Below are 16,995 nucleotides of genomic sequence, written 5' to 3' on the forward strand. Positions count from 1 at the left end.
TTGAAAGTGCAATAACTGCTTTCAGATAGCGTGGAAAGAGCTACTTGGCATGTCTAGGTGCTAGAAAAGGAAAGAGCAAGCATATCCTATATTGTCCCAGGAACAACTCACAAACCTGCGAAAGCTGTAAGGAAAGGAACACCATCGCACCTGCATTTACCTTCATGGACACCCAAAATGTTCACTGGTCCACCACAAGAGCACTCAAAAACACTTACCAACTGTAAAATATCCTCATCCTTAGGCATAATGGAGAGTTCCAAAGCATCCTCACTGTGAACAAAACAAATAAAAAAATGATGAAAAAGCTGTCTGGAGGAATCTGTTCTAAGCAGGATACCTTTGCAATCACTCAGACTAAAAGTCAATTTGAATTTGTATTTAGATTTTAGAACCCAAGGTGAGTTACATTTAGGTTCAGTATATATTTATCTGTCCCAGAAGGCTTACATAGGCTTTAGATTAGTTGACCACCTCATAGATACCACTAAATTGCTGTGGCTGTCTTGGAGAAGGGCAGCAGACCAGCGACAGCATCACACATTGTCAAAGTAGTATTGCATATATTTATTATTCAGGTGGGAAGATTAGGTTCTTACCTAGATAATCTTCTTTCTAGTAGAAAGGCATATGAGTCTTGAACCAGTGGGTTATTCTCCTTTACTTGCAAGTTTATAGAAGGCATCATCTACCTTTTTCTCTCTGCTCTGCCTCCTGCATCTCTGGGATGTGGCATATCTCATCAGTTCATATCAAAGCAGTGAACAACTCCTATAAGAGGAGAGATAAGGAGGTGGGAAACGGGGTACTCTCCAACCAGCCAATTCTGTTCTGATCTGCAACAAGTCAAAGGCAATAAATCAATGCCAATATAATTATAACTGAAAACAAGGTGGAAATGAACAAACCACCTACCTGAGTGCAACCAGCACTAACACTTATGTAGCTGTCAAGCCTCTCGCTTATCTCACTGGAACAAAGATCAATCAGTAGTCTTCAGAACTGTCTGACAACAGACACCAACATCTGAAAATACATAAATATCTGAGAGAGCAAGTAGGCTAATTGAAATCTGACAGGGCGGGCCATCAAGACTCATACACCTTTCTATTAAAATTATTGAGGTAAGAACCTAATCTTCCCTTCTAGTGCAAAAGGCATACGAGTCTATTGTGGGGCAGTTGAGTCTGCTGCAAGCACCGGGGACCCAAAAAAGTATTAAGGGTGGATAACCAAGAAGTGGGATGGGACAACAATCTTTCCACAAAAAAGGAAGTCCAAAGGATCATGCAAAGTAAACATTTATTGTGTCCATCCACAAAGGTGTCAGCCCGACACAGCACTGTGTTTTGGCATATAACATGCCTGCTTCAGGGGTCAAACATACACTGTGAAAATGTAATAAATAAAATCAACACCACTCATAAAAAGGAAACCTTGTGGACCAAGGAGACAAGCTTTACAATCGTAGTATAAACAAACACATGGTCTCCATTCAGAATCAGAGCACCTTCAGCAATACTCTGACCGACTTCAGATCCAAGACTGGGCTCATCATCTGAGTCTTTCTTGGGCACGATGAAATATATGAAGTATCTGCCCAAGCATGATTTTTCAGCTGCACAGGTTCTATGGCCTAAATATCCAGAAGCTGCTTTCTTTGGATGAGCAGTCAAAGAGTCTACAATTAGGTCTAGTAGAGGACAAAATAATTTGAGCTTGTATCCCTCTCGAATGATGTCCAGTACCCACTGATCTGAGCAAATCCTTACCCAAGCCTCCCAATAGGCTGGCAAACTCTCTCCTTACTTGGACTTCTTGGAGACTGCTGCAGGGCATGCATTAGGAGGTCTAAGCTCTCCTGGAGCCTCTAAACTTCTGACGAGATCCTTGAAATGATCTATGGGCAGTGGACCCTACCAAGAACTAAGATTGTTGAGAGCTCCAAAAGGAATTATGACCTGACCCCACGTTACCAGCGAATCCATTTTGGTGGGACAAACAAATGCTGAAAATCCTGAGCCACTGGACACATCTTTGTCATTGTACTGGCAACCCACAAGGGACCTTCAGGAGTCCCCCAAAGCTCTGTCAGCATCTCAATAATATCTGGATGCAAAGAAAAAATGTGGTCTGAGCCTTAGAGCTGCTCATAACTGAAAGTTGAACCTCAAAGGTCTGCGGTAAATCAAGCTTTAATTCCCACAAGGATTTTGTTTCTATGCGTCTATAATTCTGTAATTATCTCTAGCAATGTCACCTGTTTAAAAAGGTGGCACACCGTCAGGTCTTCCCCCTGATCCAGGGCTGCCACAGACTCCTGGCTGGTGGCCCGTCTGACACTCTGCATCATCCAAGATTGAAGATTCAGACTGGGATATTAAGGGCATTGACTTTGATCCCCATTCTTCCACCAACTGGACCTCTGTGTTCTGTGGATGACTCTTTGGCAGGAGAACCCAGCTTTGAGAGGGCAAACCCCCCTGCTCAATCACAGGCATGACCCTACTACCCCGACAATTTAAATAGGCAGCAAACATTAAACTCCTTCAGAAGCCACCTTGTCTCCTCGTGGGACCAGAGGCATCTGCGCTTCACCAAATCCACCATCACTACCTGAGGACTCTAGGGGGGTGGTTTACCCCCAATCCAAGCCACCTGTGAATGAGATGCCCTAGATCGGGGGTAGGCAATTCCGGTCCTCAAGAGCCACAGGCAGTTCAGGTCTTCATGATATCCACAATAAATATGTATGAGATGGATCTACATGCACTGCTTCCTTGAGATACAAATTGTGGATATCCTGAAAACCTGACCTGCCTGTGGCTCTCGAGGACCGGAATTGCCTACCCCTGCCCTAGATGGACCAGAGGGGGCTATGCCTGGAGCTCCTGTGGCACGTGAACATGGATGCTCCTCAGCCATCCATCCAGCGTGTATCTAGCATGAATCCACATTAAAACTGCCTGAGGAGTCCGGCTGGAATGATTTAATTCTATTCTATTCCAACCTATATCAGAGAACAAAACCAATTAAACCACTTCAAATCAAAACTGAAAACCTTCCTATTTACTGATGATTTTGAAATCTAAAACTTACCTTTTGGGCCCAGATCAGGCAAAAACTAAAACTTAACCTTTCGGCCACAGCTGAGACAAGATCTCCCCTCTCCTCCCCTATGTACTTCCCATAAATGTTCTACTATCCTATTTATTTTATGGATTTCCCCCCTTATCCTCCTATCTCCAATATGTTTGTAATGTACTGTAATCATAGATTTGTATTATTAGTTTGTAAATCCTCTTTTTTTAATACTATTTGATACACTGCTTAGAAGTATGATAAGCAGTGTAACAAATTTTAACTAAATTATAAACTACTAAGTAAAACTGAGGTGCTCTGAGGCAGACAGAGGCTTTTAAAATCAAAGAAGGCTGCTAGGAAAACATTTTAGTGCCAAAAAACATCCCAGGAGAGCTAAATAAAAGCACAGAAAATTCAACAAAGGGGGTGCTCAAGCTCTGGTAAAAACCAGGAGCGAGTCATGCTCCCAGGGGAACGGTCCCTGAGCCACCAAAGTGTTAGGGCAAGCTGGTCAAGCAGGTTCCCTGTAAAAGAATTGTCCTCCCAGCTATATACTTCTGAACACAGAATTTGTATCTTCTCCCAGGCAGAGATGTCCAGGTCAAACTGGGAAGCTCTGGAGCACCGCAAGCCTCACAGTTCGGTTGAAAATCCAAAAATAAAGAATCTAATATCAGAAACTTGTAGAATGAGCTTTTTCCCTGAAGCAACTGTTAGTGAAACATAGTACTATGTTGAGAGTTCATCTTGGGGATACAGTTTGAATATTTTGAAACCATGATTGTGGACAGTTTGGAAAATTTGGATTTTGATGACATATCCAAGCTAAGTACTTGATAAATCATTGTTATTAAATGAAAGGATATTGAGCATATAAAATATTTAAATATTTTTTGAAGAACAAAAAAGGACCGATGAGGAATGATTCACTACCGTTGGAATGTTTTTTTCCTGAAGATATGTAAATTCTGATGGTCCATAAAAAAAAAATTAAGATTGCAGTGGGAGGTTTATTGGATTGAGGTTAACTAGATTCTTATCTTTTGGGTTGTTAAAACCAGTTTATACAGTACCGTTGTGTCCATTCCCACTAGCCATCTTATTTAAAATGGGCCTACATTTGTCTTTATATAATAGGCATCTTCCAGCCCTGTTACCCTAGGCACCATGTTATAAAATTGCCTCATAAAGCACTGATTTGTATGCAGAACTGGCTTTTAAAATTACCCTCTATATTTGCATTTCTAGTGCAAAAGACATATGAGTCTTGAACCAGTGGTTTGTTCTCATTTACTTGAGAGTTTGTCAAAGGCATCGAGAGACTACAGGAGCTCACGGCAGCCATTTCCTATGAGCGATCTGCATGGGGTAGGAGAGTAAGAAAATTGCTCCTGCCCCAAAAATCCGCTAGATCTCCAGGTAAGACTTAAGGGATTTCGGTGGAAAGCAGGATGGAGGCGAGGAAGGTTCGGAATACAGCTTTAATTCCAAGGGAAAGCGGGGGGGGGGGGTCAAAACCAGCAGTTTTTTAAATATTTGCGGACCGGCTCTGCCCCTAACTCCCGCGAATATTGAGGGAGAAGTGTATGTGTCTTTATAAAATACTAGAATCTGGAGTATTACGTTCAATTCTGGTCTCCTTATCTCAAGAAAGATATAGTGGCGCTAGAAAAGGCTCAATGAAAAGTGACCAAGATGACAAAGGGAATGGAACTCCTCTCATATGAGGAAAGACTAAAACAGTTAGGGCTCTTCAGCTTGGAAAAGAGACGGCTGAGAGGAGATTGAAGTCTACAAAATCCTGAGTGGAGTAGAACGGGTACAAGTGGATTGATTTTTCACTCCATCAAAAATTACAAAGACTAGGGAACACTCGAAGTTACAGGGAAATACTTTTAAAACCAATAGGAGGAAATTTTTTTTTTCACTCAGAGAATAGTTGAGCTCTGGAACGCGTTGCCAGAGGTTGTGGTAAGAGTGGATGGCATAGCTGGTTTTAAGAAAGGTTTGGACAAGTTCCTGGAGGAAAAGTCCATTGTCTGTTATTGAAAAAGACATGAGGGAAGCCACTGCTTTCCCTGGATCAGTAGCATGGAATGTTGCTACTCCTTGGGTTTTGGCCAGGTACTAGTGACCTGGATTGGCCACCTTGAGAACGGGCTACTGGGTTTGATAGACCATTGGTCTGACCCAGTAAGGCTATTCTTATGTATAAATCTTGTAAAAATCCTGCCTAGGTTGAAGGCGCTGACTTTTTGCTGGCTCAAAAGCAGATTTTAAATGTGCATGTGTACAATACACATATGCGTGTAAACTGGAACTCCACCCACACGCTATGTCTGAACATGCCTAGTAAACAAGTACTTGCCAGTGTGTATCATATGTATTTTTAGGAATAATGTAATTTTATAAGAGCCCATTTATGTGTGTTACATACAGAAACAGTTTATAAAGTTACCCTCTATGTATGGTCCATCTAGTTGTCCACTCTATGCAGGTTACACCCTCTATTGCCTGCTTAAAGTGATAAGGTAATTTAAGATTTGCTTCAATGCACATGCTTTTAAAAAAAAAAAAATTGAATGTATGAGCAAAAAATAACCAAGAAAATTTGTACATAGTAAGAAGCAGATGTAAATGTAAGCACATAAATTCCACAGGGCAATTTAAAAAAAAAACCAAAACATGAAGACTTTTTTTTTAAAATTTGCCTATAACCACACAGGAAAAAATATACACGTATATTATTATTATTATTATTATTAGGTTCTTATATCCCGCCATACCCAGAGAGTTCTAGGCGGTTTACATTCGTTACATTAGGATCCGGTCTGAGCCCGGATTTACAAAAATTTTATCGGAATTGCAGGTAGCGCGGAAGGAGGCACAGGTTTATCATAGTTGGGTTAGAAGATAAAATGGAGGGAGTGGGAAACCAGAAGAGGGGGGGGGAGAGGGAGGTGGGGGTGGGGGGGGGTTGGAGTGTATGCGGGGAGTAAGGACTAAGGGTCTTGTTCGCGGAAGAGGTGTGTTTTGAGAAGTTTTCTGAAGTCTAGGTAGGTCGGGGCCTCTAGCATCATTTGGGCTAGCCAAGGGTTCAGCCTGGCCGCCTGGAAGGCGAAGGTTTTGTCGATGAATCTTTTGAGCTGGCATGATTTTATATATATATATAGTTAGAAAATTACGTCCTAAAAGTCCAGTACCAACATGCCATCCAAACACTCTAATTTATATGAGACAAATACTAAAGGAATTTACCACATGAAGGAAAACATAATTCAGTTTACACTGTAAGAATTCCTACTATTAATGAATCTCTCCTACTCACCTGTTCTGTATCAGAGCTATGACCTGGGAGTAGGTCATACCAATAATGCTCTCTCCGTTTACTTTCACTAGCCGATCCCCTGTTAACACAAGCATAGATTTCATCAGAAGGGCCAGCACAGGCCAGGGCTCCCCGTTCAAAAGAGCAACCACCCTTATTGCCCCATATCTCTCTTCTGCCAGCCTGCATGTCTCCAAGGGCTCTCATCCCCTCAATCTGGAATGACACAGTGACTTTGCAACTGTTCCCACTGGAATCAGGGACAGAAGTTGGTATCAACCTTGTTGTCTACAGAAACTTGTTAAAGAATATAGGTCTAGGTTATCACATTCCAGGACAGTCCAACAAAAGCAGAGCTACCCTCTTATACCAACTCACTATTGGCGTAGTAAGGGGGAGGGGGGAAGCCGGTCTACCCCGGGCGCTGTCTTGGTTGGGGTGATGACAACCGTCATCCTCTCCACCCCCTGCGTACCCCTTCCCTTCTCCCATACCTCTTTAACGTTCGCAGAACGAGCAACAACCCCAAACTCCAACCTGTTGCTTGTGCCATTGTCAGGTATTCCTCTGACTTCACTTCCTGGACCCGCACTTAGGAAGTGATGTCAGAGGAAGAGCCAACGCTGGCACGAGCAGCTTGGGGTTGCTGCTTAGGTTGTGAACATTAAAGAAGTCTGATGGGAAGGAAGGGGAGAATGCACGGCAGGAGGGGGTGGGACAGGAGCAGATGGGGGTGGGGGCGAAGAGGGCAGGGAAGGGGTGCCACCGGCCCAAGTGCCTCTCACCCTCACTACGCCACTACATATCACTATCTGCCTGGCGGAAGGAACCCAAAATAGCAGACAAAAGAAGATGAGCGACAGATGACCCCATCAGCAGAGAAAAACTGAGCGACAGTAAGAGATACAGAAATAATCAAATATACTGATGGAGAACGAGAGGCAGGCAGACAACAAGAGATCAACATTCAGTGACATAACTTAACATTTAGTGTTCCTTTAATTAAGGTGCATTAATGAATTAGCACGTGTTAAGTACTTCACAGTCCATTTTATTTCTATGGGCTTCTTAGAGGAGGTGCTATTTTAGATTTGGTCCTTAGTGGAATGCAAGACATAGTACAGGAGTTAACTGTATTGGATCTGCTGGAAAACAGTGAGCATAATGTGATCAACTTTGAGCTGATACCGGGAGTAACTTCGCAAAAGAAATCTACTGTAGGATTGTTTAATTTTCGAAAGGGCAACTATGAGAAAATGAGGAAAATGCTTAAAAAGAAGCTAAAAGGATCAGTTGCAAAGGTTAGGACTGTAAACCAGGCGTGGATGTTATTTAAAAATACCATTGTGGAAGCCCAGACCAGATGTATTCCACGTATCAGCAAAGGAAACGAGAGCCAGCATGGTTAGAAGGTGAAGTGAAAGAGGCTATTAGAGCCAAAAAAACATCCTTTAAAAAATGGAAAAAGGATACGAATGAAGAAACACAAGCACTGGCAAGTTAGATGCAAAGCATTGATAAAGGCAGCTAAGAAAGAAGTTGAAGAGAAACTTGCAAAAGAGGCAAAAACTCATAGCAATTTTTTTAGGTACATCCAAAGCAGAAAACCAGTGTGGGAATCTGTGGGACCGTTGGATGATCAAGGAGCAAAAGGGGCGCTCAGGGAGGATAAGGCCATAGTAGAAAGACTGAATTAATTCTTTGCTTCGGTCTTTACGGAAGAAAATGTAAGAGATCTACCTGAACCAGAAATGGTTTTCAAGGGTGATGATGCAGAGGAACTGAAAGAAATCTCGGTGAATCTGGAAGATGTACAAAGCCAAATTGACAAGTTAAAAAGTGATAAATCACCAGGACCGGATGCTATACATCCCAGGGTACTAAAAGATCTCAAACATGAAATTGCTGGCCTGCTGTTAGTGATCTGTAACCTCTCACTAAAATCGTCTGTAGTACCTGAAGATTGGAGGGTGGACAATTTTATGCTGATTTTTAAAAAGGGCTCCAGGGGAGACCCGGGAAATTACAGACCGGTAAGCCTCACTTCAGTGCCGGGCAAAATGGTATTAATAATTATAAAAAATAAAATTGTGGAACACGTAGACAAAAATGATTTAATGAGACAGAGTCAGCATGGGTTCAGCGAGGGAGATCTTGCCTCACCAATTTCCTTGACTTATTTGAAGGTGTGAATAAACATGTGGATAAAGGTGAGCCGGTTGATATAGTGTATCTAGATTTTCAGAAAGCTTTTGATAAAGTTCCTCACGAGAAGCTCCTGAGAAAATTAAAGAGTCATGGAATAGGTGGCAAAGTTCAGTTGTGGATTAGGAATTGGTTATCGGATAGAAAACAGAGGGTAGGTTAAATGGTCATTTTTCTCAATGGAGGAGAGTAAATAGTGGAGTCTGTACTGGGACCAGTGCTATATAACTTATTTATAAATGATCTGGAAATTGGAACGACAAGTGACATGATTAAATTTGCAGATGACACTAAACTGTTCAAAGTTGTTAAAACGCATACAGATTGTGAAAAATTGCAGGCAGACCTTAGGAAATTGGAAGACTGGACATCCAAATGGCAGATGAAATTTAATGTGGACAAATACAAAGTGATGCACATTGGAAAGAATAACCTGAATTACAGTTACCAGATGCTGGGGTCCACCTTGGGGATTAGCGCCCAAGAAAAGGATCTGGGTATCATTGTAGACAATACAATGAAACCTTCCACCCAATGTGCGGCGGCAGCCAAAAAAGCAAACAGGATGCTAGGAATTATTAAAAAAGGGATGGTTAACAAGACTAAAAATGTTATAATGCCCCTGTATCGCTCCATGGTGTGACCTCATCTGGAGTATTGCGTTCAATTCTGGTCTCATTATCTCAAGAAAGATATATTGGCGCTAGAGTTCAAAGAAGAGCGACCAAGATGAAAAAGGGGATGTAACTCCTCTCGTATGAGGAAAGACTAAAACAGTTAGGGCTCTTCAGCTTAGAAAAGAGAAAGCTGAGGGGAGATATGATTGAAGTCTACAAAATCCTGAGTGGAGTAGGTACAAGTGGAGTGGGAACAAGTGGATCGATTTTTCACTCCGTCAAAAATTACAAAGACTAGGGGACACTCTATGAAGTTACAGGGAAATACTTTTAAAACCAATAGGAGGAAATTTTTTTCACTCAGAGAGTAGTTAAGCTCTGGAATGTATTGCCAGAGGATGTGGTAAGAGCGGATAGCGTAGTTGGTTTTAAGAAAGGTTTGGATAAATTCCTGGAGGAAAAGTCCATAGTCCATACTTAAGTCTGTTATTGAGAAAGACATGGGGGAAGACATTACTTGACCTGTATCTGTAACATGGAATATTGCTACTCCTTGGGTTTTGCCCATGTACTAGTCACCTGGATTGACCATCATGAGAACGGGCTACTGGGCTTGATGGACCATTGGTCTGACTCATAAAGACTATTCTTATGTTCTTATTAGTCCACCTTAGTAAAGGAGCTCTTAACTTTTAAACACATAACTGACTGTTAAAGATCTGCGTATCGTCAGCTGCAGGTATGTGTTTAAGCGGCACTCCAAAAATCCACATACAACTTTAAGCTAGAGAATGACACGGGAATAGGCAACTAAGTTTCCAAGTTTATTAAAATTTACTATCCTGCTCCAAGTGTCAGAGCCTTCTGGGCGGCTCACAATCTAAAAAGCAACTGCAGGTAGCTGTGGTAAACTGCTGGAAAAAAAAAAAAGAGCCAAAAGCTTTTTACTGCGGGTGTGGGAGCAATGCTTTTTACCACCCCACAGGAACAATAAAAAGCCTTCCTCCCATGGAGAAACCCCCCCCCCCCCAACACACACGATTTACCACTCTCCAAGTCACCTTCCTTGCCGCTGGCATATACCTTGTAGAAGAGCAAGCAAATCCCTACACAGGCCGGCTCAACAGTGCTTGCAGCCTTACCTCTGCCAGGCCCCTCCTTATGATGCAACTTCCTGTCCCTCTGCCACTATTACTCCCCTTTTTTAAACACAATTTTAGCCATTTTACAAATAAAATGGCCATAGATTAAAGCTGCCAACTGGACCCTGATTCACAGGACAGGATTCCGAGCTCTACGCTTGTGGAGATGGTGCGGTATACAAACCTAAGGTTTAGTTTAGTTTAGTTTAGTTTAGTTTGATCCAGTCCTAGTTTTACCCCAGTGCATGCTGGGACTTGTAGCCTTGTTTTTCATAAGAAATGCAATGGGAAAATCAGAAATGCATGTCCTTGCATGCAATGAGGTAAACCCAGGACATGATCAACCCTGTCCTGCAAATCTGGATCCAGTTGGCAGCCTTAACATAGATCCACTAGCAATTTATTTTTAAGCAGCACTGCATAAGTGCTTTCGAATAAACCAACCTCTGTCTCTCCACCATTCCTATCACTGACCTGGTCATATCTGCTTCTCTTTCCTCACACTCTTAAAGACTGCCTTACAAACACAGCCCACAAGTGATACCAATTCTGCTCTCCCATCTCACCTGTGCAGAGTCCAGCCAGATGTGCAGGGCCACCTTCCTTCACATTCTTAACAAAAATAGTATCCATGGGCTCTAAGTGACTGCATGGAGACTGGACAGCTGAAGAAAGAAATCAGCAAAATGAGAGAACAAGAAGTCATAGGGAGTTGCAGTAAGTTTCACAGCTATACTTACATTATACTTGCATATACACCAAATGGTATGTGTACCTAGCATAACACCCACCACTAAATATAAAACCTATAGATATAGAACAAGGACATGACCAACAAGAGGTGGAGTCACATACACATATATATGCAAATGGTGACCAACTGTCAAGAGAGGGAATTATACACATGCATGCAACGGAAAACAGTCACACCAAATGACAAAAGATGGAGTCACTCACCCATGAACAGATGGTAACAGACTTGAAGAATGAATAAAGCACAGAATGAGTCAGAGGTTTTACCTGTCTGATTCCTGTTGTCCTTTTCCTCCTCCTGTAAAAACAAAACTTGCATTACCAGCTGTGTTAATAAGTAAAAATAAATACATATGCCTATATAAGCCATCCACAGATGCATACACACACACACACACACCCAAGTTCTATAAATGACACCTAAAGCTGTGCATATATATCAATGTGTGTAGCCAATGTATGCACATAATTAAATGGTGCCAAAAACTGGCAATTCACACCTCATAATTGATGCTAATTGAAACTAATTAAAAAAACTTAGCACGATTCTGTAAAGTCTGCATCAGTTGAATTTGAAAAGGGGGTGTGATCAGGCGTAGAATGCATCACTGTTCCCGTCCCTGCAGATAACTGCGGCAAAACATCCTGTGTCATTCTTTAGCATCTATCTCAGCCTCAGTCCTTCTATACCAGTGGTTGAGCCCATTCATAGTCCGATTCTTCCCTCTCTCCTTAAAGAATGACATGGGATGATTTCCGTTATCCGCAGGGACAGGAATGGTGATGAATTCTGCCACCATGTCATTCTCTAAATTGGGGTCATTCCTAAAAGTTAGGCACATTGTTATATAATCACCCGATGCAAGCAAACAGGTGCAGACATTTAGACCTGGTTTTCACCTGTACTTAAATTATGGGTTCTTTTTAGTAAGGCGCGTTAGGGCATAAACACGCGGAATAGCACGTGCGCTAGACCTTAACGCTAGCATTGTGCTGGCATTAGTTCTAGCCACGTAGCATGCGGTAATATCCTGCGTGCGCTAAAAACGCTAGTGCTCCTTAGTAAAAGGAGCCCATGTGTCTCATACCAGCATTAAGCACAATTCTAAAAAAGGTATACGCACCTTGTAGAATCACGCTTAGTGCCACACTACTCTGCGTCAATATTTTAGGCATGATATACAGAATCAGGGCCATATTGCCTTGTATCTTCAAGACATTCTGATTGGTTCAAAGATCATCACAGGAATGAACTACCACATTATAAAACCAAAAAAACAGATTTGGGGGAAAAAAAGGTGTTGAAGAAACCTAAAACATCTATAACAGTAAACATCATGCCCAAGATAAACTTTTCTGGCAAAGTCAATCCTTCTTGAAAGCTACTCCCCGCCCCCCCCCCCCCCCCCCCCCCCCCTCCCACCTCCATCTTTTTTTTTTTTTTTTTTTAAGAATTTTTAGAATTTGAATGATGTAAACCACTTTGGAATTTAAAACGGTATAGCAAGTCATAATAAAACTTGAAACTATTCCTTGCTAACAGTTGTGCAAAAAGAGGATATTTTCACTTCCTTTTGGAGTTAGAAACAGATCTTTTCACATGTTTCTCACAAACTCTGTGCCAGCAGAGGAGTATAAGTTGTGTAATGACAAGAGCCCCATGCTGTCTTATTTACTCAATTCCATATCATTAAGACATTGCAAATAAGTGTCTTTCCTGCGTTTTTGTAAATATTAATGCTTCCAATGGTACTGGGGAGAGCCCAATATTTTTCTGTTCAGATTTTTCTGTTCTTCCAATAGCATAAAGATCTTAATTCAGGACACCAGAAATAAATTTTAACCTTTGGAAGGCCTTAACTTCCTTCCTCTTTAGGAGCAATCGATGATTCGTATTTAATTCTAAATTTTCTTCATTTGCCAAATTAAACCACCCACACCCCTTTTTTTTTTTTAATAAAATGCTCTGCGGTGCTCCGACAATTAGAGTTCCTATGAGCGTTGGAGCAGTGCAAAGCATTCAGTGTGCCAGTTGGTTCTAAAAACCTCTTCCGCGCTTTTGTAAAACAGGGGGGTTAAGTTAAGCATGTGTTTCTTTAATTCGGTGAAAAATTGATAAGATAGGACTGATACTGGCTGCGCATCCTACAAGACATGTTTACCCACTTCTATCCTAGCTAAGGTCATTTTCAAGCACCTTCTAACCTCATGTGAAACTTTCTTTCAATAAGTTCCCTTATTTTCTTACTCCTATTACTCCTTTTACTACAGCTGCAGCGTAAGTGGCCTTTATGCATCTTTTCCACAAGCTAAGGCCACTCTCGTGCCACTGCCAGAAAATAGACTGACGTTCCCATTTTCCTAATTAATGACTATGCACTAATTTTGAAATTGATGCGTGACTATTAGTTATCACATGAGCCCTTACTGATACCTATTTTATAGGCTGTAAAGGCCCATGCACTAATCCCAAGTGAATCAATTAGTGCAGTGTTTTTCAACCTTTTTACACCCATGGACCGGCAGAAATAAAAGAATTATTTTGTGGACCGGCAAACTACTAAGACTGAAATTTAAAAAAAACATTTCCGCCCTGTCTCCGCGAGCTCGGTCCCCGCAAACCATCTGATCCCATCTGCACAAGCCACTGTTATGATTTTATATTGAATGTATTTTATTAAAGTATAAAAAGAAACAATATTCTGTACAATTGTGATTTTATAATTACAAATACCTGTATACAGAGCAAGGACCAACAAAACCCCTGTCTCCCCTCCCCTTCATGTATATCCCCTCTACTATCAAGAAAACTGAACAAGCCAAGTTATTACAAAATGCTATACAGAAATATCATGCTAACAGAATACTGCAGTCACACATGACAGGAATAGTGTTAGAGGATTTACCCTAAGCCAGCTGGAAGCTAAAGAAGCTCTGCCTGGGCTTTGCAGTCCCCAGTTATGTCTCTAGAAGGATATATATTTCAAATCTGATATATTCTAATGACAAAATAGAAATAAAATTATTTTTCTACCTTTTGTTGTCTCTGGTTTCTGCTTTCATCTTCTTTTCACTCTTTTCCTTCCAGCATCTGCCCTATCTCTTCAATCCAGCATCTGCCCGTTCCATCCACTGTCTGCCCTCTCCCCCTTCCATATGTATTTGACTTCTTTCTATGCCCCTCTCCCCTTTCCATCTAGCCTGTGCTTCCTCTCTCCTTTTTACATGATTCATTCCAGCTTCACTGCTTTCTTCATTTTTATCTCTCCTACACCAGATCTAGCATCTTTATCCCTCTCTCATTTCTCTGCTAACCCCCTTTCCAGCATCAATCTCTCTCTACTTTCTCATTCCTCTCTCTCCCCTTTCCCTCATCTGATCTCTCCATTCCATCCTGACCCCTTCCCCACTCTAATCTCCCTGCCAGCTGTTTCCTTCCATTTTTCCTTCTCCCTTCCCTTCTCCCCCTATCCAACAGTAACTCTCTTCCCATCCCTTTCCCTCCTTCCCTCCCAACAGCATCTCTCCTTCTACCTCCCTCCAGGTCCATTAGCAGCTCTCCCTTTATCCAGCAGCTTCCCCCCCTCCCTTCCAACAGCTCTCAGTACTTGCCTGCAGCAGCGATTTACTTAGGCAGCCTTGGGTCCGTTACCGCCTCTGAGGAAAGAGGAAGTTGCCGATGAATCACTGCCCTGGCAAGTATGAGAGCTGCTGGGAGGGGAGACAGCCACTGTCGAAGGCTCCCCAGGATCTTGCTTCCACACACGCTGACCATATCCCTTCCACCTGCACCTGTAGCTCTCTCCCTTCCACCTGCACCTTCCCCGCAGCCCTCTTCAGCAACTCGGCAGAGGCGGCAATCAAGACAGGCTGCCAATGTCGGGACCTTCACTCTCTGAGTCCCACCTATTTTGTTTCAACTTCCTGTTTCTGAACAGGCGAGACTCACAGAGGGAAGGCCCCGACATCGGCAGCCTGTCTTGATCAACCGAGGCTGAGAGGAACAGCAACCCTCCAACACTACCGCAGTTGGCAGGAAATTTAACTGCCGACTCGATCTCGCCGGCCCTGTGCGGACCGGCAGAAATTTTCTGCGGACTGACACTGGTCCGCGGACCGGCGGTTGAAGAACAGTGAATTAGTGCACAGTGATGCCTCATGGGCTCATTAGCACTGCAGTTTAGTAAAAGAACCCCTACATGTTCCATCATTGCTTACACCCTATGCTATCCGTTAAAATTTTTTATTGTGTATTGTGTTGACATTATCATGTACTGTAGCTTACTAAGCCATACTTTGGATTGTAATTTGAATATTTTTTTAGTGCTGTAGTTGTTTGTTGCTTATGTTTGACTAATTCTTGCTGTACACCGCCATGAGTGAATTCTTTCAAAAAGGCAGTAAATAAATAAATAGGAAGCTGAGCAAATAAATGTTACATGAGAAAAAATATCAATTTTATGATACTGAATCTTCCCATCAAGAAACAGATTTGATTTAATAATTTTCCAATGCTTTTGCACTTTTTGAAAGATGTTTGCACCGTGTATCAAGCTTAAGCCCCATTCCATCTAATTCTATAAATGGAGAACACATATAATTGCACAAAGTTATAGAACAATACCACTTACATGCATAACTTAATTGCATAGTGGTCCTTCATTGGCATTTAATTATCAATAACTGGCACTAAATTATGCCAGCACTTTACAGAATGGGATATCACTCAAATGTTAATTGTAAATCTTCTAGCATGTAATTGCATAGGAAGTGTTCTTGTGGGGGTGAGCATGGGTGGGTCACCAGGGTTATGATTATTCTTGCATGAACTTTATATAACACTATCAGTTACATGCATAAGGTTCTGCATTTAGACATGGTGCTGGCGTGTAATGCTAACATATACCAGTATTCCATTCCAGCAATTACATGTTTAACTGCCAATAAAAAATTCATACTTGGCACACAAAATTTTGGTGCCTAAGTGACTTTTCTTGAATTGACCCCATAGTGCCCAAAGATCTGAGTTAGATGACATAGAAACATGATGGCAGATAAAAGCCAAATAGTCCATCCAGTCTGCCCATCCGCAGTAATCATTATCTCTTCCTCTGTCTAAGAGATCCCATGTGCCTATCCCACACTTTCTTGAATTCAGACACAGTCTGTCTCCACCACCTCTTCCAGGAGATTTTTCCACACATCTACCACCCTTTCTGGAAAAAAGGATTTCCTTTGATTACTCTGAAGCCCATCACCTCTTAACTTCATCCTATGCCCTCTCATTCCAGAGCTTATTTTTAAATGAAAGAGACTCAACTCATGCGCATTGACATTACGTATGCATTTAAATGTCTCTAACATATCTCCGATCTCCCACCTTTCCTCCAAAGTATACAGATTAAGATCTTTAAGTCTGTCCCCAAATGCCTTATGACAAAAACCAAGCACCATTTTAGTAGCCTTCCTCTGGACTGACTCCATCCTTTTTATACCTTTTTGAAGGTGTGGTCTCCAGAATTGTACACAATATTCTAAATGAGGTCTCACCAGAGTCTTATACAGGGACATCAATACCTCCTTTTTCCTACTGGCCATACCTCTTCCAATGCACCCTAGCATCCTTCTAGCTTTCGCTGTCACCTTTTCAATCTGTTTGGCCACCTTAAGATCATCACATACAATCACAACCAAGTCCCGCTCTTCTGTCGTGCATATAAGTTCTTCACCCCATAAACTGTACCATTCCCTTGGGTTTTTGTAGCCCAAATGTATGACCTTGCATTTCTTAGCATTAAATTTTAGCTGCCAAATTTCAGACCATTCTTCAAGCTTCGCTAGGTCCTTCTTCATGTTATTCACACCA

At 41.9% G+C, this 16,995-nt stretch overlaps 1 protein-coding gene across 5 annotated transcripts in view; it reads right to left on the reverse strand.

Moving 5' to 3' along the window:
• The window catches only part of ARHGAP23 (Rho GTPase activating protein 23), a 136,675-nt gene that overhangs the window by 37,522 nt on the left and 82,158 nt on the right, over nucleotides 1-16,995 (reverse strand). For all 5 annotated transcript variants that reach the window (XM_033918431.1, XM_033918430.1, XM_033918429.1 and 2 more), the window contains exons 3-6: nucleotides 11,397-11,427; nucleotides 10,943-11,041; nucleotides 6,413-6,491; nucleotides 219-273 (exon numbers count right to left, since the gene is read on the reverse strand). In XM_033918431.1, coding sequence (XP_033774322.1) covers nucleotides 219-273; nucleotides 6,413-6,491; nucleotides 10,943-11,041; nucleotides 11,397-11,427 — 264 coding nt within the window. The remainder of the gene's footprint in view (nucleotides 1-218; nucleotides 274-6,412; nucleotides 6,492-10,942; nucleotides 11,042-11,396; nucleotides 11,428-16,995) is intronic.

The sequence above is a fragment of the Geotrypetes seraphini genome, chromosome 13 (genome assembly GCF_902459505.1).
Source record: "Geotrypetes seraphini chromosome 13, aGeoSer1.1, whole genome shotgun sequence".
Classification (NCBI taxonomy): Eukaryota; Metazoa; Chordata; class Amphibia; order Gymnophiona; family Dermophiidae; genus Geotrypetes; species Geotrypetes seraphini.